The 27,865-nt window shown below is 50.3% G+C and overlaps 8 protein-coding genes across 8 annotated transcripts, besides 9 other annotated features; 4 read left to right on the top strand and 4 right to left on the bottom strand.

Moving 5' to 3' along the window:
* Nucleotides 1-684: 684 nt before the first annotated feature.
* On the top strand, nt 685-1,034 carry ACLA_002470 (uncharacterized protein; the record flags this gene model as incomplete). The annotated part of the gene is made up of 2 exons (XM_001276261.1): nt 685-860; nt 881-1,034. The coding sequence occupies 2 exons, from the start codon at nt 685-687 to the stop codon at nt 1,032-1,034; spliced, it is 330 nt and encodes a 109-aa protein (XP_001276262.1).
* Nucleotides 1,035-1,387: 353 nt separating this feature from the next.
* On the bottom strand, nt 1,388-4,011 carry ACLA_002460 (putative C6 transcription factor; the record flags this gene model as incomplete). Its single annotated transcript, XM_001276260.1, has 5 exons — nt 1,388-2,435; nt 2,487-2,577; nt 2,628-2,762; nt 2,818-3,077; nt 3,137-4,011. The coding sequence occupies 5 exons, from the start codon at nt 4,009-4,011 to the stop codon at nt 1,388-1,390; spliced, it is 2,409 nt and encodes an 802-aa protein (XP_001276261.1).
* A 727-nt stretch (nt 4,012-4,738) lies between these two features.
* Nucleotides 4,739-6,537, bottom strand: ACLA_002450 (MFS transporter; the record flags this gene model as incomplete). Its single annotated transcript, XM_001276259.1, has 4 exons — nt 4,739-5,004; nt 5,066-5,397; nt 5,463-6,063; nt 6,123-6,537. The coding sequence occupies 4 exons, from the start codon at nt 6,535-6,537 to the stop codon at nt 4,739-4,741; spliced, it is 1,614 nt and encodes a 537-aa protein (XP_001276260.1).
* Nucleotides 6,538-7,460: 923 nt separating this feature from the next.
* Nucleotides 7,461-7,487: a microsatellite.
* A 1,597-nt stretch (nt 7,488-9,084) lies between these two features.
* On the top strand, nt 9,085-13,176 carry ACLA_002440 (phosphoribosylformylglycinamidine synthase; the record flags this gene model as incomplete). Its single annotated transcript, XM_001276258.1, has 1 exon — nt 9,085-13,176. The coding sequence occupies one exon, from the start codon at nt 9,085-9,087 to the stop codon at nt 13,174-13,176; it is 4,092 nt and encodes a 1,363-aa protein (XP_001276259.1).
* A 432-nt stretch (nt 13,177-13,608) lies between these two features.
* ACLA_002430 (putative gamma-tubulin complex component GCP5) lies at nt 13,609-16,356 on the bottom strand (the record flags this gene model as incomplete). The annotated part of the gene is made up of 2 exons (XM_001276257.1): nt 13,609-16,227; nt 16,285-16,356. The coding sequence occupies 2 exons, from the start codon at nt 16,354-16,356 to the stop codon at nt 13,609-13,611; spliced, it is 2,691 nt and encodes an 896-aa protein (XP_001276258.1).
* A 341-nt stretch (nt 16,357-16,697) lies between these two features.
* Nucleotides 16,698-18,106, top strand: ACLA_002420 (glycosyltransferase family 15 protein; the record flags this gene model as incomplete). Its single annotated transcript, XM_001276256.1, has 4 exons — nt 16,698-16,851; nt 16,939-17,202; nt 17,268-17,886; nt 17,950-18,106. The coding sequence occupies 4 exons, from the start codon at nt 16,698-16,700 to the stop codon at nt 18,104-18,106; spliced, it is 1,194 nt and encodes a 397-aa protein (XP_001276257.1).
* A 647-nt stretch (nt 18,107-18,753) lies between these two features.
* Nucleotides 18,754-18,832: a microsatellite.
* Nucleotides 18,833-18,866: 34 nt separating this feature from the next.
* On the bottom strand, nt 18,867-19,774 carry ACLA_002410 (cytochrome c oxidase subunit VI; the record flags this gene model as incomplete). Its single annotated transcript, XM_001276255.1, has 4 exons — nt 18,867-18,985; nt 19,065-19,182; nt 19,362-19,407; nt 19,584-19,774. The coding sequence occupies 4 exons, from the start codon at nt 19,772-19,774 to the stop codon at nt 18,867-18,869; spliced, it is 474 nt and encodes a 157-aa protein (XP_001276256.1).
* A 2,331-nt stretch (nt 19,775-22,105) lies between these two features.
* Nucleotides 22,106-23,255, top strand: ACLA_002400 (elongation of very long chain fatty acids protein; the record flags this gene model as incomplete). Its single annotated transcript, XM_001276254.1, has 3 exons — nt 22,106-22,516; nt 22,576-22,858; nt 22,915-23,255. The coding sequence occupies 3 exons, from the start codon at nt 22,106-22,108 to the stop codon at nt 23,253-23,255; spliced, it is 1,035 nt and encodes a 344-aa protein (XP_001276255.1).
* Nucleotides 23,256-23,744: 489 nt separating this feature from the next.
* Nucleotides 23,745-23,768: a microsatellite.
* Nucleotides 23,769-24,187: 419 nt separating this feature from the next.
* Nucleotides 24,188-24,225: a microsatellite.
* Nucleotides 24,189-24,221: a microsatellite.
* Nucleotides 24,226-24,346: 121 nt separating the features above from the next.
* Nucleotides 24,347-24,374: a microsatellite.
* Nucleotides 24,375-25,016: 642 nt separating this feature from the next.
* Nucleotides 25,017-25,072: a microsatellite.
* Nucleotides 25,025-25,072: a microsatellite.
* Nucleotides 25,073-27,535: 2,463 nt separating this feature from the next.
* Nucleotides 27,536-27,556: a microsatellite.
* Nucleotides 27,557-27,865: the final 309 nt, after the last annotated feature.

Raw genomic sequence — 27,865 nt, 5'->3', positions numbered from 1 at the left:
ATTATTATTATTAATCGGATAGACATGGTGAACACACGTCCATAGTTGTTTTTTTCCCCAGCTTGAGAGGTGATCTCCTTTGTGTGTTAAGTGAACCTGGAGTTGGCCTTGATTCTCGGTTGTTTGGCATGTTGTAGATGTAGAATGCTTTTATTTTTTTTGTTCTCTGCTCTACACCTTGGCAACCATTTCATATTCTGCTTTTCATCCAAGGTGATATTATTGTCAGTAGTAATCACGAATAATGCTTCGCTCTCTCTGATGGTAAAAAGCAGCAAAGATGAGCGGCAACAAGTCATCGAGATGGGGACAAGAACAGCGACTCCCCTCGACTCATCCACAGTGGGGGAAGAAGAGCAAAGTGGACTCAACCATGGCGTAAAGAGTGATTAGAAGACAATGAGTTCTTCTCGGATCAGGACCGGTAGATCCATCTTTACTCGTTCGACCGTCGCTTCTCACTGACAACATCGCCCAGAGTAATAACACCACGGGCGCTTCCAGTATACAATATATATAGAGACGAATAGCAGAACCAGGGCCTCCCAAGACTACCACCACCACTTCTCCATCCACAATCTCCCCTTCAGCATCGCCTCGTCCCCGCTCCACTCCCAGCCCCAATGCGCAACCCGCCTCGACAACAGCGTGCTCTTCGGAACCAGCTTCTCCCCCTGGATCATCATGACTGATGCCCTGGAACCCTTCAGGGCCGCTGGCCCGCCGCCGTGCGTCGACCTCCAGGACCCCGGGGCCTTCAACTACGCGATAATCATGAAGGTGGAGCTGGAGCACGGCGGCTGCACGACGGTGCTCAGCGAGTCGCCGGTGCAGGACCTGTTCTGGAGCGCGCGGCAGATGTGTGCGCATCTGTGGCGAGCACGGAGTGTAACCTGCGCACCGGGGATATCCTGGGCACGGGGACGGTGAGCGGATCCACGGAGAAGAGCTATGGCTTCTTGCTGGAGATCACGCAGGGCGGGAAGGCTGGAGTGTGTGTGGGTGAATTGAAGCCGGCGCGGGCGATCCAATAGACAGCGCGCTTGACATTCTGCCAGGATAGGAGGGATCATATCAAGAAGGAAAATAAATCCAGACCATCTGCAATTCGTCAGGTCCAGGCTGGGATATTATAAATTGGTAAAATCTTTGACAAAGGAATCAAGCATATCTTCAGATAGGAAGACAAAGTCACCAAGTATAGATGACAAAATATGACAACGAGAAAAGCATTAAACAAAACGCCAATCAAGTACACCGCAAGATTCATAACATACATTATCCGGAAAGTTAAAAAGTGACATCCCAAAACCCCTGTCGAAACCCTTACCGATGCATTACAACAGAATAACTAGTGCAAGCCGCGCCCCATCGCCTCTATCAGGGATCAGCTCCAGAGTGGGGGATGGATGTACTCTGCAGCCCGGTCCAGGATATTCGGAATCGACCACTCCCCACTGGTCGAACTCTCCGGGGTGGGAGGCGGGAGGGACCCAAGAGTGGGTGTCATGGCTGCAGACACGGGAGGAGCAAGGTTGCCCGTGGCTGAGTTTGCTGAAGGGTTCCGGTATGCAGAGCCACCATTGTGACTAGCCCGGTGGCCATGTCCGGAGAACGCGGCTTCTAATTTTTCCAGGGCACGATAAGTCTTGGTCAAGGGCTTGGCCCACTGGGTTTGTGAATCGACCGATACAGGCATAGGGATTGGAGAGGTCGAATCAAGAGCAGCAGGACTAGCTCCGGTCATGGCGGGAGCAACAGCTGGCGATGTGATGGCAGCAGAGGCATCGACCGGCCCCATGATACCTTCTTCGTTGGCACGCTCGCCAATGATGTTCTTGAGCTGGTGTAACAGGGTCCAAAACCGAGGATCCGTCTTCGACTCCTCCGTGACTGCCAGGAGGAACATCGAGCTGATCGCTCGCTGCAAAGTAATCCAAGAACGCGATGCGTGCGAGCTGATAGTATGCATCTCCACATAGGCTTCCACTGTTGTCATGAGATTGCTGACACAGTCGGCACGCATGCTGACACTGGTGGGATCGTTCGAGTCAGCAGGAGCCTTGAGTGTTGGTCGGAGGAGCTCCGACGAAAAGTAGGACGAGTGAAGCTTCAGCACGACTCGTTCCAGGTGTTCCGTCGATGACAAGCAATATTTGCGGTCACGCAGATGCGGCCTGGCTTCGATCATAATTTGCTGGATCCTCTCTTTGTAGGTTTGGATGGTTTTGAAACTCATCTGGGAGTGGGAGCTAAGCATACGACCGCGTACAACCTCGAGAGCGAGCGAGATTATCCGGCAGAGAGTTTCAAAATATGATAGTTCCCCAGCCTTCGAGTCTTCGCGATAAGCGATGTCGGGTTGACTGACGGCCGTAGTCGACGGTCGATCATAGGACAGAGAAAAGTGGCTGTCTTGCCATGCCATGGACCACCTAAACATCGTTAGCATCATCGTGAATTCGTCATCTTTTTGAGGGCCATACCAAACATGCCGTCTACGGTAGCTGTCTGCAGGGGAGAAGCGACTGGATTCCACATGTAGACCTAGTGCAAGACCCATTCGGAGAGTCATGCCTAATACTAGTCAACTTCGTGATCTAAAATCGAGCGCTCTGGTAACTTACCAAGTAGGACATAGGAGATGCCGGGGTTCATGTTGTACGATAGCACATTTCCGATCACCAAGAGAGTCTGGATGGCTTCGATAGTAGGTTGAGAGAGGAAGTTGGTCATCCGAAGACATTGGTAGGAGCAGCACACTGATTCGGTAAGCCTAAGTACCCACACCAAGTGGGAGTTGAAAGCAATGCATACCATAAACTTGAGAAGTCAATTCTCGTTCCTTTCCTGGTAAATCGGAGGATTGACAACCAGACGCCAGCACAGCGAACAGCAAGCCCAGATAGGCGATAGACACCCCAAAGGGCCGCTGTGCTTCATCCGTATCTGTTCGGTAAACGCCTCCCATTGCTGCTCTACTTCGGAGCAGAAGGTCAAGATTCATCTCGAATTGCTGAATATCCTCGATGACAGGATAGATGGTTCCTGCAACATCCCGGTAGTAGAAAAAGAACCTGACAGACTGATTAGTCCTCGGGGTAACTCTGCCCCTGATCAACGGCCAGGTACTCACTCCTTGCATTGCTGATCACTCGGAAGCGCGCTGCAAACTGCGCTGACGTCAAATGTCGACATATCGGACGACCACAGATCGACGAACGGATACGTCGCGGACTCATTGTCAAGGCCCAGCTTTGGCAGAATTCCACCCTCAAGCAGAGCCTGCAGCTGGTCCGAACCAGACTTGTTGTTCAGAATGTACGCCATTACCGATCGTGATCCCAGATGGACGGTGCCTTCGCCCAGTGTATTCGGCGCATGAATTCCCTCCCGTTCTGGAGAAGCGATCTTGGACCGGTTGCTCGCATCGCCACTGTGAGCACTGGCTGTTTCCAAAACGCCCCCCGAGCCCTCCTCCACCCGTTCCAACCCAACACGTAGATTGGAGATCGTCTTCTCCATTTCCTTCAACCGGGTGCGAACATTGTCCCACTCCTCCCGCGGAATGGATATCCGGTTCGCAGGCCCGCCGAGTGCGCTAGTCCGGCTTGCCCCGGCCTCCTGCTTGATCCGCACATGCGGCTCCTCCTGAGCAATAGTCCCCAATGGTTCTGATCCGCCGACCGGAGGAACGCTCGCAGGGCTATCGCTGTACGCTGGTGGCATCGAACCGGTGAGGATGCGTTTTTTCGACGGCCGCTCGTACGAGCAGAGGTCCGCATGGTCGCGCTTGACACATCCATCGCAGGGAAGGTTACGATCGCATTTGACCTTCCGTGCGTGACAGGGGTAGCAGGCCTTGGGCTCGCGCGCCTTGCGTTTCGTTCGGATGATTGCGTCGACTTGGGATTGCGGGAGGTCGGAGACGGATCGCGAAGTCGCACCCGTCATGTCAGAGCCGGCCGCAGATGGCGAGAAGGATATCGAGCCTTGATAAGGGGACGCCATCATGATTGAGTCGGGATGAAGACCCTTTCCAGAGATATCGACGAGGTTTTGTGCGTTGCCGTAGCTTTCGAAGTTTCGTGGAACACCGGGCTTGGCCAACCGGAGAAGATCATGAAGTGAAGCGGGAGAACGGATGCGGCGTGACAGAAATCAATCACCTGTAGCTATAAAACCACGAATCGGAAGAAGAACATCACTTCTCCAGGACCAAATTACAGATTGATGGCTCAAAAGTCTCAGTCTTCAGCCATTTTGCGCGATGCTTGGTGCGGGTAGGAGCAAAGTCTCAGTGCTGGCGGCGTTAAGCTTCCAAAGTTGCAGACTCTCGGCATTAGTCATCACCTGGTCTCTTGTCACGTGAGAAGAGCGGGGGACCACAATCCTAAACCCCAAAACAACAACCGTTCTTGTCGGTCTGCCAACTGCAATTCCGCACGGCCAGTGCTCTTTCTTATGGTTTATGATATTAGAAGATATGATTGATGAAATGGTTAGGATTAATCTCTATGGAAATATTTGGTATCTAATATCTATATAAATGTCGCCAATAATAAAACCCAGACGACTCCGCCCTTTTTTTACGTCCTCGAATGACATGAATCGTAACAAACATTGTACTCCGCGAAATGTGCATAACCAAATAGGGATTAATAGAAAATTGGCAGCAATAGAGATGCATCGACTAGATCGATATCTCGGGCAGCTAAATAAGAAGCGAAAACAAAATCTAATGCTTCTCTCCAGCGCCCTGTTGCTCCTCGTCGTCAGCAAAGGCAAACTTCGAGTAGCGACGGATCGATGCGCCCTTGAAATAGAAGGCGTAGGGAATTGCGCAACAAGCGAGGGCGATGAAGGCCAGCAATGTACTGGCCCATCGGTCGTTCAATCGGTCATACATCTGCTCCGTGAACAGCACTGTGGAGGCACCCCACATGGATCGTAGAAATGTCTTGGCGGCAAGAGCGGAGGCGGCCTGGTGTTGATAGGTATCCACTGCAATGACTTGTTAGTAACTGGTAGATAGGAGCGATGCGGAAACCAGCGAAAAACATACCCAGGTAATTGTTGGCGGAGTTGTAGAGGAAGATAAAGCCGAAGCCAACGGGCAAACCACCAATGCAAGGACCTATCCAGTGAAGATTTGGGTAGGAAGTCCAGGCGAAGATAAAGAGACCAATAGGGATGAACCAGCAAGAAAGCATCATCGGGATGAGACGCATCTCAGCTGGAGGCTTTCCATTGTACTTCTTGACGAGGGTGAGGTAGTGCTTGTTGACGAGGGGGGCACAGGCGGCGCTGAGGAGAACACCAATAGCCAAAGGAATGAACATCAAACCCGTAGGACCAGCGCTCCAGCCCTTACCCTTCTGGTACACAATGGGATAGCTAAGCAAGATCAGTCAGTATAATCTGTTCGGATGATTAACTTCCCGGTGCAAGAGTCGACTTACGCAACGAAGAACATGTACAGCAAACCGTATAAGACAGACATATAGATGGAGATGAACAGAACAATGGGCTCCAGGAACAGAAGCTGGAAGGGACGGAAGAGGAAGAGACGGAGCTTCTCTCCCAAGGGACGAGAGTCGAGCTCTGTCTCAGTGACGTATTTGGGATCGTTTTCGGTCTTCCGCAGCTTCTTGGCTCTCTTCTGCAAAAGGATGGGAGCATAAGTCTCAGGGACGGTGAAGGTAATCAAGACCCAAGCGACAAAGGCCAGGATCAGCTGGATCCAGTAGAGCCATCTCCAGCCCGCCCGGGAGAGATAACCGCCGACAAGAGGACCGATGGCGGGGCCAATGAAGGGACTAGCCGAGAAGGCCGCCATGGGGACACCACGCTCCTCATTTTTCCACAGATCTGCTAGTGTACCACCGACGAGTGTCATGGGGGCACTGAACGCAATGCCATCGATCGCTCGACAAACGATAAGAGTTCCAATATTCTTGGAAACGGCGCAAGGAATAACGAAGATGACTGCAATCAAGAGCGTAATCGCGTAGACAGGTCGACGGCCGATCATTTCAGACATTGGAGCAAAAACCATGGGACCTATAGCTGTCAGCACGGCTCAACGTACCAGGTATGTTTTGATAAAGAGAATGACTTACCGACACCGAAACCAATAACGAAAACCGTGATAGTGACCAGACTAACTTCGTGAGAGACGTGGAAAGACTCTGACGGTCCCTCCAGGTCGGCAGTGATAACACTACTGGCGAAAGCAACGACGAAACAGGTGAACGAGACGACCATGGTACAGTACCACTTGTAGGCCTTGGACCAGTTCTTTGGGTTCTCAGGATCATCGACTTTGAAGGTGACCAGCTTATAATCCTCGACTATGCCAGTGGCAGTCGACTTGACTGGCTTGATGATATTTCCTTCCACCGTCTCGGTGGTATACTCGGCCATATTCGCCTCATTGGTAACCTGGCGGAGGGGGAGGTCTAGGGGGTCGAACTCGTCCCCTCCCCCCACAAGCGACTCACGCCGCGTAGGCTGTTGGTATAGATGGTCCGACATGTTTGAGCTATGTATATCTAGCGACACCCGGATACCAAGGTTGGGTTTAGAATCGCAGTGCTGAGCAACGTTGTTTGAGATTCAGGAGATCCATTGTTCCAGGAGGATCCCAGCAGATACTTATAACCTGTGGACTGGACCATTTTCCCCCTCGTTTAGAGTTAATCAGTGGAACCTAGACCGAAGAGTGGTGGGCCTGGATGGCGACAAACGCAAACAAAGTTGGAATGTGTTTTTTTTTTTTTTTTTTTGGCTTTGAGAGTATGATTCCATGTAGGTATCAGTTCCCATGTAAACGGCATCCAGACCACTTGATACCCGTTCAGGCAGCCAATCGGTCCGGGTGGAGCTCGGCTGTACCTCGCTTTCCCGATGCGGCATCTCTGTGCTAACCGTATTGGGTAATATGCTTCGATGGCACTGGATCCTCCCCGCTGTCTGTTGACTGTTTGAGCTATAAGTCTATACTTCGTAACTAATTAACTACTCTGTCAGTCTGCCTGACGATTCCAGATTCCACTACGGCCTTCAAATTGGGCACTAATTCAGGGGTGGTTTTCCTTACACTAGGTTTCTTTCAAAGGTTAGAGATTTTGAGAGTGGATCTCGGATGGATCAAAGAGGACTTGAATTACGAGTATTCCTTAGGCCAGTGCCCTGAGCATAAAAGTCAGACAGCATAATCAACCATTCTTATGAGATTAAAGGAGAGGATAGAGACTGGAATTTGTACTATGTAGACAGAGTAAGACCCCACTATAACTGCCCCTACAGGCTCCAATGTAGGTACAAGGATCCAGCTAACTGTGCATGATGACTCGGTTATGTGTTCGAGTGCCCAGAAGAGAAACTGAGAAAGGGTACTCTACTACTACTGAATAGTAGTGAGTGATGGAGTACTGTAGCAAGTAGCCTTGTAGGCAGAGTGTAGACTGTAGAGTGTAGACTGTGATTAGGGTTGATTCCGTATCCACCCTTCAATGTCCACAGTCCACACTCCACTGCCCACTGTCCCATTTTTGCCATGTGCCCAGGCTCGCAACTTCGCAAGAGAAATCAGTGGGGGCTAATAATATTAGCTCAAGATTCTAGACTTTGAAACCTAGCTCTAACTAGTCTACTGAATACTAATCTTGCCGTTAGGAACACCTGGTCTCGGTTCTCGAGACTCAAGCGACATATGAGAAATCTGAGAGTGTCTCGTGAACTAAGGTCATTGAGCATAAAATACCTCCAGCAAAAGTAGAGCAGCTGAGACAAAGCTCATGATGACCAAACTCCGTACAGGTTCTATGTTGAGAGATCAGATCGTCCCTACCACGGAGTAAAGAAGTCGTAGTTCACCAGATTCCTGGCGTCGCCGGTTCAGTTCTCAACCACATAAACTTTGGCAAATTCCATTGACTGAAATTTCTTCTCGATGTGCTGTTCTGCCATCAGCCATGTTTCTCAGCTAGAGCTTCAGGATTCAGCCACTACGAAGTTCCGCTGCCAATTTTCTTGGCATCGGGAGGCTTGTTGTCATTCTCGGAGCCTTTTGCCTGATCGGGATATCAAGCTGTCTTCCAAACCTGGTAACTGCGTGGTTTCTTCTTCGGCTAAAAAGTGTTGATGTCAGACTTGATACATAACCGCCAAGCGAACCAAAATGTCACGGATATTGGATGTTATTCGCTTATAATATCACGCGTCCGTGCTACTTGCGTTGGATCACATGAAGACTTGGACTGTACGATGGCTGAAGTCCGAGCAGAGCTCTAGACTATCCAAGTTTCAACCCGGATAGGTATGAAGTATTGAATTTTTGCAGCGTGGAGTCGCTGTCTGATTTTAACGATATTGTGTTTTCTGAGCAACTGAGCAACAGATCATAGATAAACCCCTCAATATGTCCCACAGGGCCACAAGGCAGCTGACTCTCCGAGACCATGGCCCATAACGTTTGTTCCCCATGTTTCACTGAGCTCCACTACAAGGTGTGGGATCATGGGATAGTGGACTTGAGAGTCGAGAATCGCGAGAGCAAAATGTCAGGGTACCGAAGCTCGGTCTTCGACAGACATGGATGTTTGATGATGGGCGCAGAGCACAAAAATGAAATCCAATTAATGGTCACAAAGCCTTATCATACATAGCAAGTCCCCAAGACCAGTGTACTGGTATCACGTGCTAGGCAGCCTGAGGCATTGCGGGATTTTTGTTTTCCCGGTGGATGACATATCACATGACTGATAAGGAGCAACATGTGCCGATAAGCCAAAACAGGACTAGCGCGGGGTGACCAACGCCGCCGAGAAAAAAAAGACTCGAGGTTGACTCAAAGAGTGAGTAATTTCGAGACGGCCAGCAGCTCAACGCCCTCATCGCTGTGGTGCTCGATTCTGTCTTCTTGTTAGAAGTGTCCCCGAGACACCTCTGAAAGGAGGTTATATCCCTCTTCTTCTTTTGCTTACCATTCCATCGTCCTTCTTACTCCCCATCGAAGACTTCCCCATCCACTTCCCGTCGAAGAAAAAAAAGAGGGGAAAAAAAGGTTGCCGCCTCATGATGGCCTCCACACCCCCCAATTCCACATATCTGGCAGTTCCAGGCTCAGTTGCCTTTTCCCAGTCTAGGGGACGCGCAATTGCTGCCAGCATTGGAGCCCAGAATGTTCGTGCTCAGTGGATCCACTACGTCCACGCCGAACGCCCGTTAGATACTCAACAACAGGGCGTTCTGGAGCAGCTGCTCCGTTACGGCGATATCACCGATGTTCCCGCTTCCTTCAGTTCTGAAGATGGTTCTTTCGATGTCTTCTATGTCTTCCCCCGCACTGGAACTATTTCGCCATGGAGTTCCCAGGCCACCGGCATCTCGCATGTCTGTGGTTTGCGCCAGTACGTCAAGCGTATTGAGCGGGGTATCAAGATCTCGTGTCTTCGCAATGGCTCCCAAGAGCTCAAGCCCGGCTTCGAAGATATCCTCCACGATCGCATGACTCAAGTGCTCAGCCAAACCGAGCCCGACCTGCATTTGATGTTTTCCGAACACGCCCCCGAGCCTCTCCAGACGATCGCCCTCCACGGTAGCGACAAGTCTCCCAAAGAAGTCCTACAGGAAGCGAATAAGCGGTTAGGATTGGCGCTGGAACAATCAGAGATTGACTATCTTGCCGAAGCGTACGGCCCCAACGGCCCTCTTGCTCGTGACCCCACCGATGTTGAGCTGTTCATGTTTGCGCAAGTCAACTCAGAGCACTGTCGCCACAAGCAGTTCAATGCCTCCTGGGTCATTGATGGCGAGCAGATGCCAAACAGTCTATTTGCCATGATCCGCAACACCCACAAGAAGCACCCCGAACACACCGTCAGCGCCTACAGTGACAATGCCGCCGTGCTGGAGGGACCCAGTGCCGCTTTTTGGGGTCCTGACTCGACCACCGGCGAGTGGAATCACACCAAGGAGGTCGTTCATTTCTTGGCCAAGGTTGAGACCCACAACCACCCCACTGCCGTATCTCCCTTCCCTGGTGCTGCAACCGGCTCCGGTGGAGAGATCCGTGACGAAGGTGCCGTAGGCAGAGGCTCGAAACCCAAGGCTGGCTTGTCTGGATTCTGCGTTTCTGATCTCCTGATTCCGGGCCATAAACAGCCCTGGGAGCTTGACGTAGGCAAGCCTAACCACATTGCAAGCAGCTTGGATATTATGCTCGAGGCTCCTATTGGTAGTGCTCACTACAACAATGAATTCGGACGGCCGTGCACACTTGGATATTTCCGCACTCTTCTGACTCAGATCGATGTTGGCAGTGGTGAGACCGAGGTTCGTGGTTATCACAAGCCTATCATGATTGCTGGTGGTGTCGGTACCGTCAGACCACAGCACGCTATCAAGAAGCCTGAGATTGTTAAGCCCGGGTCTTACCTTGTTGTTCTTGGAGGACCTGCTATGCTGATCGGATTGGGTGGAGGTGCCGCCTCTAGTATCACGTCCGGTGAAGGATCCGCAGACTTGGATTTCGCTAGTGTACAGAGAGGCAATGCCGAAGTGCAGCGGAGAGCCCAGGAGGTGATCAACGCCTGTGTGGCCATGGGAGAGAACAGCCCCATCAAGTTCATCCATGATGTTGGTGCTGGCGGTCTTTCTAATGCACTCCCCGAGTTGATCCACGATTCCGGTCTCGGTGCTACTTTTGAGCTTCGCGAGGTTGACAGCGCCGATAAGAGCATGAGCCCCATGCAGATCTGGTGCTGTGAAGCTCAGGAGAGATATGTCCTTGCCGTCAGCGAAGAAGGCATGAACAAATTCACTGCCATTGCTAACCGTGAGCGATGCGGTTTCTCTGTTGTCGGCCGGGGTGAAGGTGCCGCATCCGAAGAGGAAAAGAGACTCATCCTCCTCGACAGAGATTCTACCCAGTATCCCAAGCCCATCGATCTTCCATTGTCTGTCCTCTTCGGCAAGCCTCCCCGGATGACTAGAACCGTGGACTCCCGCAAATTGAAGCTGCCCGCTGTCGACGCCAGCCTCACTACCTACCTCCCATCGCTTGCGCCAAACCGCGTTGAGCTGATCAGCGAGGCCGCAAACCGTGTTCTGTCTCTGCCTGCTGTCGGCTCCAAGTCTTTCCTTATCACTATCGGTGATCGTACCGTTGGTGGTCTCACTGCTCGGGACCAGATGGTTGGACGCTGGCAGACTCCAGTGTCTGACGTCTCTGTCACGGCAACTGCCTTGCTGCAGGGAATGAAGACTGGCGAGGCCATGGCTATGGGTGAGAGGCCAACCCTTGCCCTCATCTCTCCGGCAGCATCGGCGCGGATGGCGGTTGCGGAATCTCTCATGAACATCGCTGCCGCGGACCTGTTCGATCGATTGAGCCAGGTCAAGCTCTCAGCCAACTGGATGTCCGCCAGTAATCATCCCGGTGAAGGTGCGGCCATCTACGAAGCCGTTGAAGCTATTGGCATGGACCTGTGCCCCAAGCTTGGCATCAGCATTCCAGTTGGAAAGGACTCCATGTCTATGAAGATGAAGTGGACAGACGAGGCCTCCAAGGAGTCGAAGGAGGTCACTGCTCCCATGTCGCTCGTCATCACCTCCTTCGCGCCTGTTGGTGACTTCCGCAAGACGTGGACTCCTGCCCTGCGCCGTGTTGAGGATGTCGGCGAGACTGTTCTGATGTTCGTCGATCTTTCCTTCGGTCGCAGGACCCTGGGTGGTTCTGCCCTGGCTCAAGTTTTCAGCCAGGTCGGAGACGAATGTCCCGACGTTCGTGACGTAGAGATCTTCAGAGATTTCTTCGATGCCACTCAACAGCTACAGGAGGCTGGCATCGTCCTGGCCTACCACGATAGATCTGATGGTGGTTTGTTCACTACTCTCGCCGAGATGATGTTCGCCGGCCGATGCGGCGTTGAAATCATGCTGGACAACATTTGCCCCACCAACGACACACAGGATATCATCTCGACACTCTTCACGGAAGAACTGGGTGCGGTCTTCCAGGTTCGCAAAGAGCATGAGATCCAATTCCGTTCGTGCTTTGCCACCTGCGGTCCCCCTGCTGGCCTGATCCATAAGATTGGTCGTGTCTCCGAGAGACCTAAGCAAAACCTTGCCATCTACCACAAGGCCAGCCTGGTCTACCGCAACAGCCGTGCAAACATCCAACAGACTTGGGCCACCACCTCCTACCAGATGCAGAAGATCCGTGACAATGCCGCCTGCGCGGAACAGGAATTCTCGAACATCTTGGACGACACGGATCCCGGTCTGTCATGGAACCCCACCTTTGACCCTAAGGACCGGGCCATGCCTCTCCTCACCAGCCTCAAGTCTCCCTTCAGCAACAAGCCCCGCGTCGCGATCCTGCGTGAGCAGGGTGTGAACAGCCAGGCTGAGATGGCCTTTGCTTTCAACACGGCCGGCTTCTCTGCTGTCGACGTCCACATGACCGACATCATTTCTGGCCGCGTTTCCCTTTCCAGCTTTGTCGGTCTGGCCGCCTGCGGTGGTTTCTCCTACGGCGACGTCCTCGGCGCTGGCCAAGGATGGGCCAAGTCCGTCCTGCTGCACGAGAACACCCGCAACGAGTTCCAGAGCTTCTTTGAGCGCCCCGACACCTTCGCCCTGGGCGTCTGCAACGGCTGCCAGTTCCTCTCCCGTCTCAAGGATTTGATCCCCGGCGCCGCCAACTGGCCTAGCTTCGAGCGCAACGCCAGCGAGCAGTACGAAGGACGCGTCTGCATGGTCCGCATCTCCGACCCTGACCAGGCAAACCCAAGCGTCTTCCTGCACGGCATGAACGGTACCTCGCTGCCCATCGCCGTCGCCCACGGCGAAGGCCGCGCCTCTTTCGCCCCGGCCTCCAACGCCACCGCCGAAGCCTTCGTCCGCGATGGCCTTGCCCCCGTCCAGTATGTCGACAATGCCACCCTCAAACCCACCATGAAATATCCCTTCAACCCCAACGGCAGCCCCGAGGGTATTGCCGGTATCCGCAACGCCAACGGCCGTGTGCTGGCCATCATGCCTCACCCCGAGCGTACCGTCATGGGCGGCATTGCCAGCTACCTGCCTCCCAATGCTGAAGAATGGGGCGACATCGGTCCTTGGGGGCGTGTCTTCTTTAGTGCTAGAAGATGGGTGGGTTAAGTGCTTGCGGGCAGTTATTTTTTTTCTTGGTTATTTTATCTCGTTTGTGTGTGTTTCTTGGTGAAATGAGGGTGATTGTATAGCGAAAACCAAAATTAGTTTGGAGGGCATTGTGTCTTGTTTCTTTCTTTCTTTTTTTTTTCTAGGTATATAAAATATTTACCAGTTGTTCTTTTGCACGATTTGTTCGATACGTGGATACTCAAATTGTTAGGAAGTTCTTTCAGAGCATATCAGTGATTTTCACATCAGCATATTACTCAAGATTGTAACTTGTCAGGATCACTTTCTAGCTAATTATCTCATCCATAAATATGCCAGAACATGAAGCTAAATATCGCAAAAGCCACAAGATATCATGGCAAGGTGTCATAACAGCAAATTCTCCATAAATCCACGAAAACACCTTCTCTATCAACTCACAAGCCCTACCTACACGGCAGGGCGCCTTTTCCGCCACTCCAGCTTCTCAGCCAGAATCTCCCAGCTAATCTGACCGTCCACGCGTCCGACACCCTTCAACCCAGCAGCCAGGAAGCCAACGAGCTGATCATATTGGTCTTGAACATCCCTTAACCGGTCCGCGTATGGTGCCTCGTAGAAGGAGATTGCAGTGGTATTCCCGATATCCGCGTCTGAATCATCCTGCGAATCGCTGTCGTGGTCCTGCTCGTCCTCGTCGCTGTGTTCCTCGTCTTTGGAGGCAAAGTGGGGTTTTCGACGAGGCAGTCGCGCGTATTTGCCCGGGGTCTTGGAGTGGTCGAATTGGTTTTCTCCGTGGCGTGTTGCTTGGATGTCTGCAAAATAGACGCAGAGGTCGAGGAGGGCGATTGTGGCTTGGTGGAGGGGGGAGAGGTTTCTGGAGAGGAGACACTGGTCCTCCAGGGAGGACATGTATGCGCGGTGTGTTGCGATCATTGCGTCGACGTCCTTGGCGGCAGCGAGAGATTGGTGGAATGAGTTTGTTGTTGTGGAAATGACGAAATCCGTCATGTGGCTGTAGAGCGTGTTGAGAAACCAGAGCATGTTGTGCCGCAGGGCGTAGCTCAAGGCGTTGCTGGCCCTGTCGGTAGAAAATGCGTCGGTTTCAGTAGTGTATTGCAGGCGCTGCTTCACGACCAGCTGTTTTGCTCGGCGGATTTGCATGAAGAATATGGAGATGCGCTGGTAGCTTTGGATTGCGTCCTTGGTGATGATGTTCGCAACGGGCCAGGGGAGGATATAGTCGAAAGAGATCATTCTGAGCATCTTAACGGAACGGCCGAGTCCCTCTGGATCCTGGTGCGAGCGGACAATAAGCCTGGAAGGGTCGACGAAAGACAGCCTGCTAAACGCACTTTGTGCAAGTTCAGTGAGAAGGTATCTATCACTCCAGGCGCCTCTGCCGCGATCCATCAGATCGAATATCTTGCCGTCAATGGCACCCGAGACACTTATGTCCTTACAGAGGTAGATGTGCTCCAAGGCGTTAAGTGAAGTCCACAGTCCGCATTGCCGATCAAGTTCCTGGTGCAGCAGATTTGACGTGAAAGATTGGTTTGCCTTCACCACCTTATCTAAAGCAGACCCAAAGGTGGCGGCAAACGGGAGGTAGACTAAAGAAGCATGTTCATCGTTGGACATCCCCTCGAAAGTCAGAGCAGTCTTCTGATGTTGTTCAACCTCGTCAAGCGCATTCAAATGCTGGAGAAAAACCATACTTTTACCAGCAGTAAAAATCTGACGAGCAAAGGGCTTCATAAACTGTGGTATATGCTCAAGCCCGGAGGTCTCATCCAATGTATACCATTCGCGCCATAGACTTCGAAGATCGTTATCGTTATGATTGTCTATGATGAAAAATGTCCCTTGTCTGGAGTCCAACTGCCCTTCTTCCATCCAGCGGTGGATCGGGCGCATATAAGTTTCCAGACATGATAAAAACAGACCTGCCAGAACTTTGAATTCAGAGTCATCGCCGGTGGCTTGATTCAAGCAGACCGAATCATACAGCAGATCAAGACAACGTACGCAATTGCCTGAAGCATTGCACTGGAGGTTGGAAATCAGATCAGAAAGAATCACGAGCATCCGTGACTCATTGCGAACATCCTCGGCCAGCTGGAGAAGGCTAATAGATACAGACGTACGTTGAGGTAGAAAACCAGACTGGATCTTTGATAAAAAGGCATCAAATTTGTGCAGGTGGCCCTCGATGCACCGATGGAAGGTCTGCATGAAGGGAACTGCCTGTTTGGTCTTCGTAAACTGTCTTAGAACATCTATTCTGGCGCCAATGACACCCAATGATTGTAATAGCGATGTCAGTGATTCATTCGAGGCATGTGCGAGCGTGTACCGTCGGTCAACCTCGATGTTGTCATCGAGTCGCCAGAACAACGATGTAGGCAGCCCCTGCAGCATGAAAATTGTCTCTTTGATAACTTGAAGCTCTGTAACCACTTGCGAGGAAGCGCTCCGGGCTTGAGTGAAAACACCCTGATTTTCGGCCCTCCAAAATTGAGCATCCTTGATGGCGACTATAAAGTCCTGGTCTGCGTCAGGCAAGAAAACTTCATCCGGGATGTCATACTCCTCGTCCGAGGGTATGGGACTTGAAGGCAAAGTTTGTGGCACAGAAGCATCACTACGACCGGAAGAAATCAACTCATCATCTTCTTCAGATGAATCTGCGCCATAATCGATACATTCCCAGATATCGTCGTCGCAATATGCAGATCCTGAAGCATCCAGTTCCGACCAGGAGAGCCTCTCCACGACCCCTTCAGGTTGACGCTTTGGGAGCCGACTAAGCTCTGACAACAGAGCAGGACGGTTCGATAGTTGTAGAAGTAAGGACAGGATCTCAGGAAACCAGGAGTTGCGGTATTCCTCTAATTCTGTCAAGCGCACCCGAAGAGCGTCCGCTAGCTCATCTTTATTGAGCACCTGGAATTTCTCTTGTAAGCCTTCCAGTTGCTTTGCAACCGCGAACTGGTCAGTGCGGCCATGAGAGGCTGACTTGAAAGAATCCTCGACACGACGCTTCAGATGTTTGAGTCGTGACGTATTCTATACAACGACGTTAGCAACGAAGTCTATAGTTCTGCCAAGGGCTCATCATAGTACATTTGGATCAATCTTTGCGATTGCTATAATTAGCTCGTCGGTTAGCGTGCTAGTTTCATCAGTGAAAGCCATGATAGGCAGTTACTGTGCAGTGAGTCAGTAACTGATCAGCGAGTGTATCCAAGAGAGTTATCCTCCGGTGCCTCTCCATCATTGTTTCATCGACGGCCAGCCCTGGGATTGAGCCGGGGTTACGCGGCATCCAAAAGTTATCAACAAGAGCAATTTCGCTGGTTGGCGAGAGTCCGTGACGTGGTGCTTGATATTGCCAGCGCTAGGCCTGTTTGGGGAAAAGGCGGCATCTGGCCCCAAGAGAGACAGAGACATCGAGAGAGCACACGAGTCGACAAAGAGTGTCCAGTCCTCCTTTTCTCGCTATCTTGCCATTCAATTTCGCTCTCTTTACGGTCAAGATGGCGGTCGCGAGGCCCATACGCATGCTCGGCGCAGCATGTATCCTGCTATGTCTCTTCCTGATCTTCCAGGTCAACAAGACTGAAGGCCCGACATTCATTAGTAAGGGGTCAAAAGAATATCAGGGCATGAAGAAAGACCCTCTCTTAGATCGTGCGTTTGCTTTCAATCTTTTTTTCCTTTGCTGGCTTGTCCCTGTTCAGCGTGTGGTTCTTGGATACTAATGGGTCATTGATGCAGCCACTGGTGAACCCGAGGGCCATTTATGGCGAGCAGAAGACAACGACTATACCCCCAACAGCGCCAAATCCGCCCGTACGAACGCTGCTCTCATCTTGCTTGTGCGCAATGAAGAGTTAGACGAGCTCATTCCGACTATGAAGGATTTGGAGCGGACCTGGAATGGCAAATTCAACTATCCCTGGATTTTCTTCAACGACAAGCCTTTCACCGAAGAATTCAAGAAGCGCACCCAGGCCGAGACCAAGGCGAAGTGCCAATATGGTAATAGCCGTTCAACCCCCCCCCCAATCGATGGAAAGCAAATGATCTGACGGAAAAATATATAGAGACCGTGCCGAAGGAACATTGGGATGTCCCCAGTTGGATCAACATGGAACTCTTCCGCGAGTCCGCGCAACTTCTGAAAGAGCAGGATATTCAATACAGCGACAAGCTCTCCTATCACCAGATGTGCCGGTGGAACAGTGGCATGTTCTATAAGCATCCTGCCCTCAAGGATTACAAGTACTACTGGCGCGTTGAACCCAAGGTCCAATTCTTCTGCAATGTCGACTACGACGTGTTCCGATACATGGAAGACAGAAACCTTACGTACGGTTTCACCATCAACCTGTTCGACGCTCCCCAGACCCTCCCCTCACTCTGGCCGGAGACGAAGAAGTTCCTTGCCGCAAACCCCTCTTATCTATCCAGCAACAACATGATGGATTGGTTGACGGACAGCACCCTGCGACCGGATCACACCGAAGCCGCGAATGGATATTCAACCTGCCACTTCTGGTCGAACTTCGAGATCGGCGATTTGGATTTCTTCCGGGGAGAACAGTACGAGGCCTATTTCAACCATCTCGACCGAGCCGGCGGTTTCTACTACGAGCGATGGGGCGATGCTCCTGTGCATTCGATTGGCGTGGGACTATTCGCTGACGCAGCTAAGGTTCACTGGTAAGATTCCCCTTTTCTTCCCCGCCCATAAGCGGAACCCAATCTGACTCTATCCTCTTGCAGGTTCCGTGATATCGGATACAACCACATCCCCTACTTCAACTGCCCCAACTCCCCCAAGTGCTCGAAATGCACACCCGGCAAATTCTACGCGGGCGAACCCTTCCTGGCCAAGGAAGACTGCCGCCCGAGCTATTTCAAACACGTTGGAATGCACTAGACGATCGATATGAGTTTTTTTTTTTTTTCTTCTTCGTTTCGATACTCATACTCGCAGATGAGACGCATCGTGTACAACTTGCAGAAAGCAACTGCCATGACTCAGCCTTTTGCTCTTCCATACTCAACATTGATTGATGATAAGGTACTCGAAACCCTTTTTGAAAACGACAGGGGCGTTCTAACGGGGGCGGATCTGGGCTTTTGTTCAATTTCACTGTCTTAATATTTGTCATTTTATATGCCTAGCCGTGTGTTGCTATCTTGAGAGGATCGCTGGCCCGGCCTTCATTGTATCTATATTCCATTTATCGTTCCAATTTCTACCCATGTAATTAAGGGTGTTGTGAGCTGTGTATCAGTGTGCTTTTATGGTTTATTTCAGCTTCAGCATGAACACCGGCATCATCGGCATCAAAACATATTTGGTAACATTCAAACTAAACAACCCCTGTAATTTCTTTCACTAGCCTCGACAATACAAAGTACAAGCAAATGCACACAGGCTTTATAGTGGCACTGGTATAGAAAAGCACGTGTGCAACTCCATTTCAAATCCCCCCGATGATCGGACTCCAGGGTAACGAAGGATTATTAGACAACCAACAACAACCTGGAGACCACCTCCAACTGCATTCTAGAGTATGTATACAGCTTTCCTGTATTATCAACTTTAACAAGAGAGACTATACAGCTTTCCTATCTTATCAACTTTAACAGGAGAGACAAACTTCTTAGCGGACGTTTGACTGGAAATGCATCTATTCCTCGGTGGGGTAGAGCTCCTCCCGGAGAGCAACACCGAGCTCCTGGCGCAGACCCTCAAGGCTCTCGAGGTACTGCTTGTACTGGTCCTGGGTCTCGACCTTGGCCTTGATACCTGTTGAAAGAGTAGAGGATAAGTAGATGTACAGAAAAGAGGGGAGCGGGTAAGATTCTAGGGAAAGAAAAGTGCGTACCCTCGAAGACCCGGACAGCGGTGGGGAAGTCGTTGACGCGGCGAGCAGCCTTCAGGGCAGCGGAGAGGACCTCGACGGAGGGGACGAGATCGTAGGCGAAGCAGTTGTTGAGGTTACGCTGTAACAAACAGTACTTGATTAGCAGTCGGGACGAATCAAAGACCAGTGTGGTGTATTATTGTGGAGTTATTCACCCGCCTGATGGCATTCGGGGAGCGGATGGGTTTGATGATGTGACATGAATTTGCCCGTATGTGCGAGGGCGGTCAAGACAGGTTGAGGTCAGGCGAGGCTTACCTGGAGCTCGAAGACATCCTGGACACCATCGAATTCCTTCTCGAATCTATCAAATGGCCGGGTCAGTGTGACGAGGTTCCAGCGCATATTATCGGCCCCAATTATTCCCAGCATCTCAATTCCGAGGGTTGGTGGGAGGAATTGCCCTGCGATCGACCCTTGTGTGCCCTTTCTCCTTTCGCTCATTTCGCACCCAATGGCTGGCTGGTGGTGATAGCATACCTAGCAGAGAACTCCTCGTATGTCTCATCCTCGTGGGCACCGGACAAACGCTTGGTGGTGGTGCTGAAGCTGGGACGGTTGATGGCCAGAGCAGCCGGGGCCTGAAGACGGATCCGGGGGACAGGAGCTCTGATGAAGCCGGAAGGGCGGACGGCGCGGGTCGCGACACGGAAGATGGACAGGGACGACATTTTGAGTGGAGTGGAATGGGAGGGTGGTTGAATTGACGTGCTGAGAGGGGGGTGGCAGAAGGCAGGACGTTGGCGAGGTTGGAAGTCAGAGGACTTGGCCGAACTGTCGCTAGGATTTTGCGGGTGGTGTGAGGCTGTGGATGCCTCAGGTTTCTCCGGCCGCCGTCATGATTGACCAACCTGGACTATTTGCGGCTCCCGTGCATGCCCGATGGGGTTGGTGCCTGAGGCCGCCATGCCGTTTTCCACCCTGATTGCATCTTGTCGGTTTTGATTGGTTGGTATGCTGTCATTCCATTGGCATGTCTGATTGGCCAACAGCCTACCTAGTAGTACCTACTGTACTTACCTAGCTACTAGTAGTACTAGTTCCAGGCTCTCATTTCCATTTGCCCTGGGAGACAAGATAGTAGTACCTACCTAGGACCTAGGTAGATCTGTTGACCTTCATTGCTTTGATGAGGCTATGCTTAATCCATAGATAGGAAATAGTGATACGATATGCTTCAGGCATATCACACCGTTTTGGCGCATGCCTCCAATTTCAGCTACACCAAACCTTCTCTGAGAAATGGTTCCTACCTATTCGGGGGCACCACTGGTCTCACTGTCCTACCTCAGGGTAATGGTAATGATACTGAGACTTAAGCTAGGATCGTATACTGGGATTGAGCCCACATATGGATACTCTGTACTTGGAAATGCCGGCTAGGCAACACTTTCTTTCCAAGCTTTGCCAGATATGATCACACTCAACTGTTGAGCAGCAAACGTGGCTGAGATATATCTTTGTGACTCTCAAGGATTTCCGTGCCATGATGCCGAAATCTAGCTCGCTCCACTTCAACGCTCTTCTGGACAGATGAAATACAGTTATAATGGTCTACATAGGCTCGATTTCCAAAATTTCCATGCACTACCTATTGATCTTCCGTGTTTGAATTATCTTGACATAGCTGCTTGGCATCTGATCATCATATGCATGGTGGTACTGTTGGTGAGCATAGTGAGACAGTTCTGTTTAACCAGAATAGCCACAGTCATCCTTTACTACTACTGCTCAGTACTCTCAGTCAATCATATCAATGTGACATCTGAGAAGACGGGCTGAATATCGACCGAAGGTGATACAGCCGCCTGTCCTTTGCGGTAGGAACCCGATGGCATTATCAATCTAATGCAACTTCACATAGGCACAGAACTATGAATATGCAAATATATGCAAATTTAGGCTCCTAGTCAATCCACTATCTAGCCCATACGCTCCTCATATTGATCAGTGCTTGGTAGGCACGTGCGAGTTGAACGATCACATGAACAGTGCTCATTGTACAACAAGAAGAGTGTATTTACTAGTCCTTTGACCTCAGTTTGTACCACTTCTCGAGTGGAGAGTAGGACTTGATCGCGTCTCCGTTGCAGAACAAGAAAAAACAATGGCATCTAAGAAGTATCCAAGCCCGAGTACTTGACCCAGCTGGAACCGAGCCCGGTTATATATTGTTCTTCCGTTGTGTTCTCACTTGATAAGCATGTGAAAGTCAGCTCGACGGGTGGTTCCAAGCGGATGCTCATGTGAGATCTCCAAGCACTCGATTGACCTCTAACAACAACTGGTTTTTGAATCCAGGGCTCATTGGTGGCATAAGGAATCAATTCTTGATGTGTGTATATATATATATATAGTAGAGCTTTCTTCTGCTTGTTATGGGAGCAAACAGTCAATGAATCTGCCTGCTGGATGGTACCCGGAATCTCGGAAGCACATGATCCACTAAGGAACCCCTTATTGTTATTTTTTATTACTCAGCCGGTCGAGGCTGCGCTAGTCCCTATTAGGTCTCTGCGGACACGCCAGAAGATCAGTGTGCTCCGCGCTGATTGGCTTTTCTCCCCTGCGTGGACAGGCTCCCTGATTATTTTCCTCTCCTTGCGGACAAGCATTATTGGAGCAGCCGCCATTATTATTTCCAGTCCCATCATAACTTTTCTCACTTCTGTCCTCAACGCAACTGTTCCAGCTGCGACTCTCCACTCTCTCGACTAAGTCCTCTCCCCAAATTTCCTCAGAGTCTTCGCGACTTCTTCTCCTTCTCTTTTTCTCTTCTCTTCTTTTTTTCTATCTTTTGATCCTCCGGTTTGTCGTTCTTTGACTTCTTCCCTCCACGTCCCCCCCCCCTCCTTTTTTTTTTCCAAACCCTTTTCTGGCTGTATCTTGCGCAGAGATACTCAGAAGGGAAGAAAAAATAAAGGACCGCTCATTAAGGGGCTCCTCTTCAGTTCACTATCTACGTTCCATCTCAATTATAGATACGTCTTATCTAATTCATCATGGCGCTCGAATTGCTGCAAAGTCTGCCCCGTCCGACGATCGATCGGCCGTTTGGCATCCACCTATGGCCCATCTTCGACAAGGCTTTCGAGCTCGTCGTCGGCTACCCGGCTAGCGAGTTTGAGTTCGTGCAGGGTGTGACGCCGATGTCCACGTTCAAGGAGACTGCCATTGCTCTTGTGGTCTACTACATCATCATCTTCGGTGGTCGTGAGGTGATGAAGAATCGCCCAGCTTTCAAGCTCAACACGTTGTTCATGATCCACAATTTTTACCTGACCGCGATCAGTGCAACTCTGCTCGCTCTCTTCATTGAGCAGCTGCTGCCGACAGTCTGGAGACACGGTATCTTCTTTGCTATCTGCGACCACCGCGGTGGATGGACCCGGCCCCTCATTGTTCTGTACTATGTAAGTGGTGTTTCCTGGATTTGGGTACTGGCAACGATCATGGGCTAATGACCGGATAGCTCAACTACCTGACCAAGTACCTCGAATTGCTCGATACCGTCTTCCTGTTCCTCAAGAAGAAGCCCTTGACCTTCCTCCATACCTATCACCATGGTGCCACGGCCCTCCTTTGCTACACTCAGCTCATCGGTTTGACCGCCGTGCAGTGGGTTGTTATTGATATCAACCTTCTGGTACACGTTGTCATGTACTGGTACTACTTCCAGAGTGCCCGTGGCATCCGCATCTGGTGGAAGGAGTGGATCACCCGTCTGCAGATCATTCAGTTCGTTATCGATCTTGGTAAGTAAACATAAGTCAGCATAGTTATGAGTTGACAATGGCTGATTGCGCATTAGGCTTCGTCTACTTCGCCTCCTACACTTATTTCTCGTCCACATACTTCCCCTGGGCCCCGAACATGGGCAAGTGCGCCGGAGAGGAGTTCGCCGCTTTCTCAGGCATTGGCATCATCAGCTCCTACCTCTTCCTGTTCATCTCCTTCTACATCGCCACCTATAAGAAGACTGCCAAGACTGGCCGCCCTCGCCGCAACACTGGAAAGCAGTCTCTGGTCGATATGAAGAACTTTGAGGTCCCCTCTGTCCACCCCGATTCTATCACTGGTGCTCAGTCGAACGGAGCCGCTGTGTCGACCGGCCGGTCCAACGGCCCCGTTACCCGCTCCCGTAAGGCCTAGACGCGCTTGATCAGTGCGCAGGTTTCATCGATTCGGAGAAGCTGCGAAAAGTAGTCAATCATCCCCGTTCTCCTTCACTTGGTCCAATCCTCTGCGATGATGACCGACACGACGACCACCTCCGGTTTCGTGCGTCCGGAACAGAAAAAGCGACCGATTTCTTCTTCTGTGTCCTCCAGAAAACTTCTTTTTTCTGCTGCCTAAATATTTTTATCACTGTTTAATGAATGACCTTACGATACTGGTCGCTTCCACTTTGCAACGAGCTCATATGGCGGTGTCACTTTGCAGCATGGGAAGGTGCATTCACACTGGGTGGGTTATGTGTGTCTGGGAGAATTGTTCAAGGTTTCTTTACCTAGGGATGTGGCAGATCAAGATGATCCTATCTGGGTCTTGCTCTTGATGTTACTCCTAGGTTGTATTCTACCTCTTTTAACATTCTTCATGTGTGTTTTTTTGCCATGCTGCTGGCTGCAGCTATTTGGTTTTTTTTTTTTTTTTTTTTTTTTTCTTCTTCTTCTCTTCTCTTCTATCTGCACTTGTGATTAGTAGTTGATTTTATTCTAGTATCTATAGATGACAGGTAAAACATAAATTTAATGGTTGTCATGTGCATGTGTCTTTCTACTTTTGGAGTATACTGATGATATAGTCTGACCCCACAGATATTAAGCACTGAGGATGTACATTGAGTCTTTCGCCTGGTCATTGTGAGTAGGATCCTGTCGACGTAGATGAAATACTGTATCCCACTAACTAGAATCCGGATACCTTTTTAGTGTAGCGGTATCACACAGATTTCAATTCTACGACAGATCCTTATATGCTGCTCAATCAAGCCATACAAGTACTGTATCAGTGCAGGCAACATTGCCTGACAGGTTATCATCCATGCTCAAAGCTTTCATAAAGTGACATGACATATGCAGACACACACAACACACACACACACACACACACACAAACATCATACCACAGCCACAGAATCTCTTCATGAACTCCATATTCTCAAGACAACATGAACTCCAATCTACCACACTGTGGTCATATCCAGAATCAGTAGCTGCCCGACGCTCAAACCCCGAGCACAACCCAACCCAACCCAACCCAACTCAATCAACCATGTCGATATCAAAGGGTCTCCGAATCTGGCTGGATGCGCTTAAAATGCCGCATGCACAGGAACAAGAGACCGTGACCCGGCTGCGTTGCATCGGCTCATACGTTTATGGGTTTTGTCCGGAAGTACCTTTGTATTGTAGAAAAGGGTCGTCGCTGTTGATTGTAATCGTGGATAAACAATGCAACTTACGTACTCAGACAGGGATGATCTCAGCGGGAGCGGAGGGGAGGATTGATGCTGGGATTGTGAGACATGTATGGGTTCGCCAATCTCAATCTTCAGGGGAGGAGGGAGAGGAAGAATGAAAAAAATGGAAGATGGAAGATGGGAGATTTGAGGAATGACGGGATGGGATGGGAGGGGATCGTGGCATTGTCACTTTGCATCATGTTAGATTGAAGGGGTGGGTTTTGCTATGTAGGGCTTCGGCGGTCCTTCATATCTAGGGTTGATGTTCTGGGTGTGCCCTGGTTGGTAAGGATGTTTTAAGCTTGAAATGTTAGCTAGGAAGCTTGATGCTTGATGCTTGGGGTGGTGAGATGAGATGAGATGGAAAGTATGTAGGATATTTTTTTGTTGCTCCTGTGGGATTCTGATTGAGGTAGTGTTCTAGGTTGGTTGGTGGATTTCACGGTGTAGTACAGTAGTAGTAGTAGTAGTAGTAGTAGTAGTAGTAGTAGTAGTAGTAGTATAAATACGAGATAGTTGATATCAAGCCGGCGGCAATCTACATACTATTCCACGCATTCATCCTTATAATAAATCTGCATACCTGGGGGTCTAAAACAGAATTCTTTAGAAACCATGTTGCATCCCTGTCGGTATACGTGAATCCATCACAACCGTCATCTAGACAATTTGATCAGCCGTTGGACAGGGGGTTTTGGAAGTACCCGGAGAATCCACCGGTTCAGGTAAAGCCCAGTATCTTCTGAACGCCCATTTAGGGGTACTTTAGTTAGGACGGCAAATGCGCCGTTCTGTGGAGAAAACACCAATCAATAGAAACGCTCTGTTCAACGGGAAGTTATGTGTCATATACAGCGGTGTGAAACTGAACCCACTTTCCTGCACTGCTCTCTATTCAGTGACTTCGGCCGTCAGTCTCCGTCGACTTTCTCAGGATCTACACAGTACGTTTTTAGTACGGGGTAAGAGATGGTCTGATTAACCACTTCCAGGACCCTCTCGCAAAACTTGGAAGTTGGTGGACCATTGGTATGACCTGTATCTCGTTGCAGTCTTGGTAGAGGAAGATAGTCCACGAAGAAGCTCTTATACTGGTTCGATTGACAGCAAGGGGGAGCTCCATGGACGGTGATTTGAACTTCGTTCATTCAGTAACTTCTCTTGTAGATTGGCGATGACCACTGTCGGAACCATGGATGCTCGCAATTAGTTGTAGACCAAACAGTAGACCACGCGTGCTTTATTGAACTTTCCTGCCCTGGTAATGCTTTGATTGCGGCGGGTGCGTCGGTGACTGGACGAACGAAGGTTAATATGGACACTCAATTTCCGAAGAATAGCGCTGACGGAAAATCGTGGAGGCTGGTCTCCTAGATGGTTGGATGGACAGTACCAGGGCCAGGAGGATCATGATCATGGTGTGTGCTGGTCACCACGCATTAGACGGGCGTGGACATCGAAGTAAGGAGAGAAACTATAAGATGCAGAGAAAGTTAGATCATCTGGTGCTTTGCAAACTGTGCTTCCTGCCATCGCCCAGGAAGACAGAGACATGCTCTTCCATAATCAGTTGAATCTGTATCTGTATCTGTATCTGGTGAGTTGATATTGTCAATAAATATTGGCAAGTGCGATTCCAAATCACTCTCTGAAAGAACAGCTTCTTGATAATCCAAGCACCTTTTTGATAATCATGCACGCACAGTGCCGAGGATTTGTTTCATACGGCAACCACCGTTGAACACGTAGTACAGGGTAGAAAGTAGGATGTGCAGTCCAGCAACACATCTGCATAATTCCTGTAAGTCCAGATCAGCAGCACACTGGACGTTGCGGCAAGTAAGCTAAGAGGAAGCACCCTAGTATGTATGTACTTACAACCTGCCACTTCTTTTTCTCTCTGCTCGCGGTCTTCAATGATTCAACAATCAAACTCTGTAGATGTCGAAAAGCAACCAACTAACTAACAAATGTGCTTTCGAGTCAGTCTTGTACGTTTTGACAACCATGATATCAATCGAAAAGGACAATCTTCCTCCCCCAACCACCTCAACAACACGCATACTAGATCAGCTGATTCGTGTTCCTTTACCCAACCGGGTTGTCACAGCTTCAGCTTTTCGTTTGTCCTGATTCTCGAGTCCTGACCTGTGATTCGCCTGGAAAAATGCAAACGAACGACTCTATGGAGTACAAACTACGGAGTATCTAAGACTTTCTGAAACTCTCCTATCCGGCTACGCGATCCGATTTGGGCCTTCGAGGCTTCATGTTGTTGGTTCAGTGACGGGATCCAAACCCACTTAGACGCCTGCTAAGTTGCTAACCTGCTGCAAGGGTTTTGCTAGATTCTTTCTGCTCCAGGGGATCCTCCATCGACTGACTTACGTAGTGTTCCCTGCCGTGCACATTTGAAATTCTCCTATTCGCTGTGGCTCGCTCGATCGATGTTTTGTCGTTTCATCCGAGCCAAAAATAAGCTCAACATACTCAACAGAGTCTGTTTATTCGAATCTTCTCAAGACGAAATCCAAAGAGAGCAAACGGACCATGCTCTGGCGGATCCCTGAACGGCAAGATCATTCGCTTCCCCTGGTCTGTTGGTGTGTTTGAGTTAGAGATGCCCCACACTTTTGGAGCAGCGGCGGCTAACTTGGCAACTCCTCTCAGGAACGAACGTCTTACACCTCATATTCGGCAAGCTTTGCCAGCAGTTCAGGACGCTTTGATATGATCTACTATCTACTGCATTGATCATGCGGCGAGCATACGAGCTGCGACATAGTACATACATACAAGCCATACGTATTTTTAAATTGTCCGTGGCGTTGTGGGGGCCATTCAATTGGATTGACGTTGTCGTTATCAACCAGAGATGATAATGGCTCGGATGGAAAGCATCTGGTGGCTGGCTTGCAAACTCCCAGCTTGCAAGATAGGAGCGGCCTGAAGCCAGTATAGTAACAGAGAGAGAGAGAGAGAGAGATGGGACCAAGACTCCAGCATTCCCGGGTCAACACTCGATACGCAGCACTCCGCCTGGTCAGCCCGCGAAACCAAGAGAACACAGGAGACTAGCAATCTATGAAGTACAGACTCCGGAGTCAATCAAGTATCCAGCCGAGTCATCTGGTCACCCTCATGGCCCCAGTTCTTGGCAACGAACACTTAGCGCGCTATCTTGGCCTTTTCAACTAGTTATCTTACCCCCTATCTTAAAATCCGCATGTTCGGGAAGATTGGTTGGAGGCGTTGAAGAAACGTTGACTATGCCAATTGAGGTGGAAGATGCAGG

Source organism: Aspergillus clavatus, genomic scaffold (genome assembly GCF_000002715.2).
Source record: "Aspergillus clavatus NRRL 1 1099423829750 genomic scaffold, whole genome shotgun sequence".
In the NCBI taxonomy this organism is placed as follows: Eukaryota; Fungi; Ascomycota; class Eurotiomycetes; order Eurotiales; family Aspergillaceae; genus Aspergillus; species Aspergillus clavatus.
The sequence above is the reverse complement of the archived record's forward strand: the minus strand, read 5'-3'. Positions and strand labels throughout refer to the sequence as shown.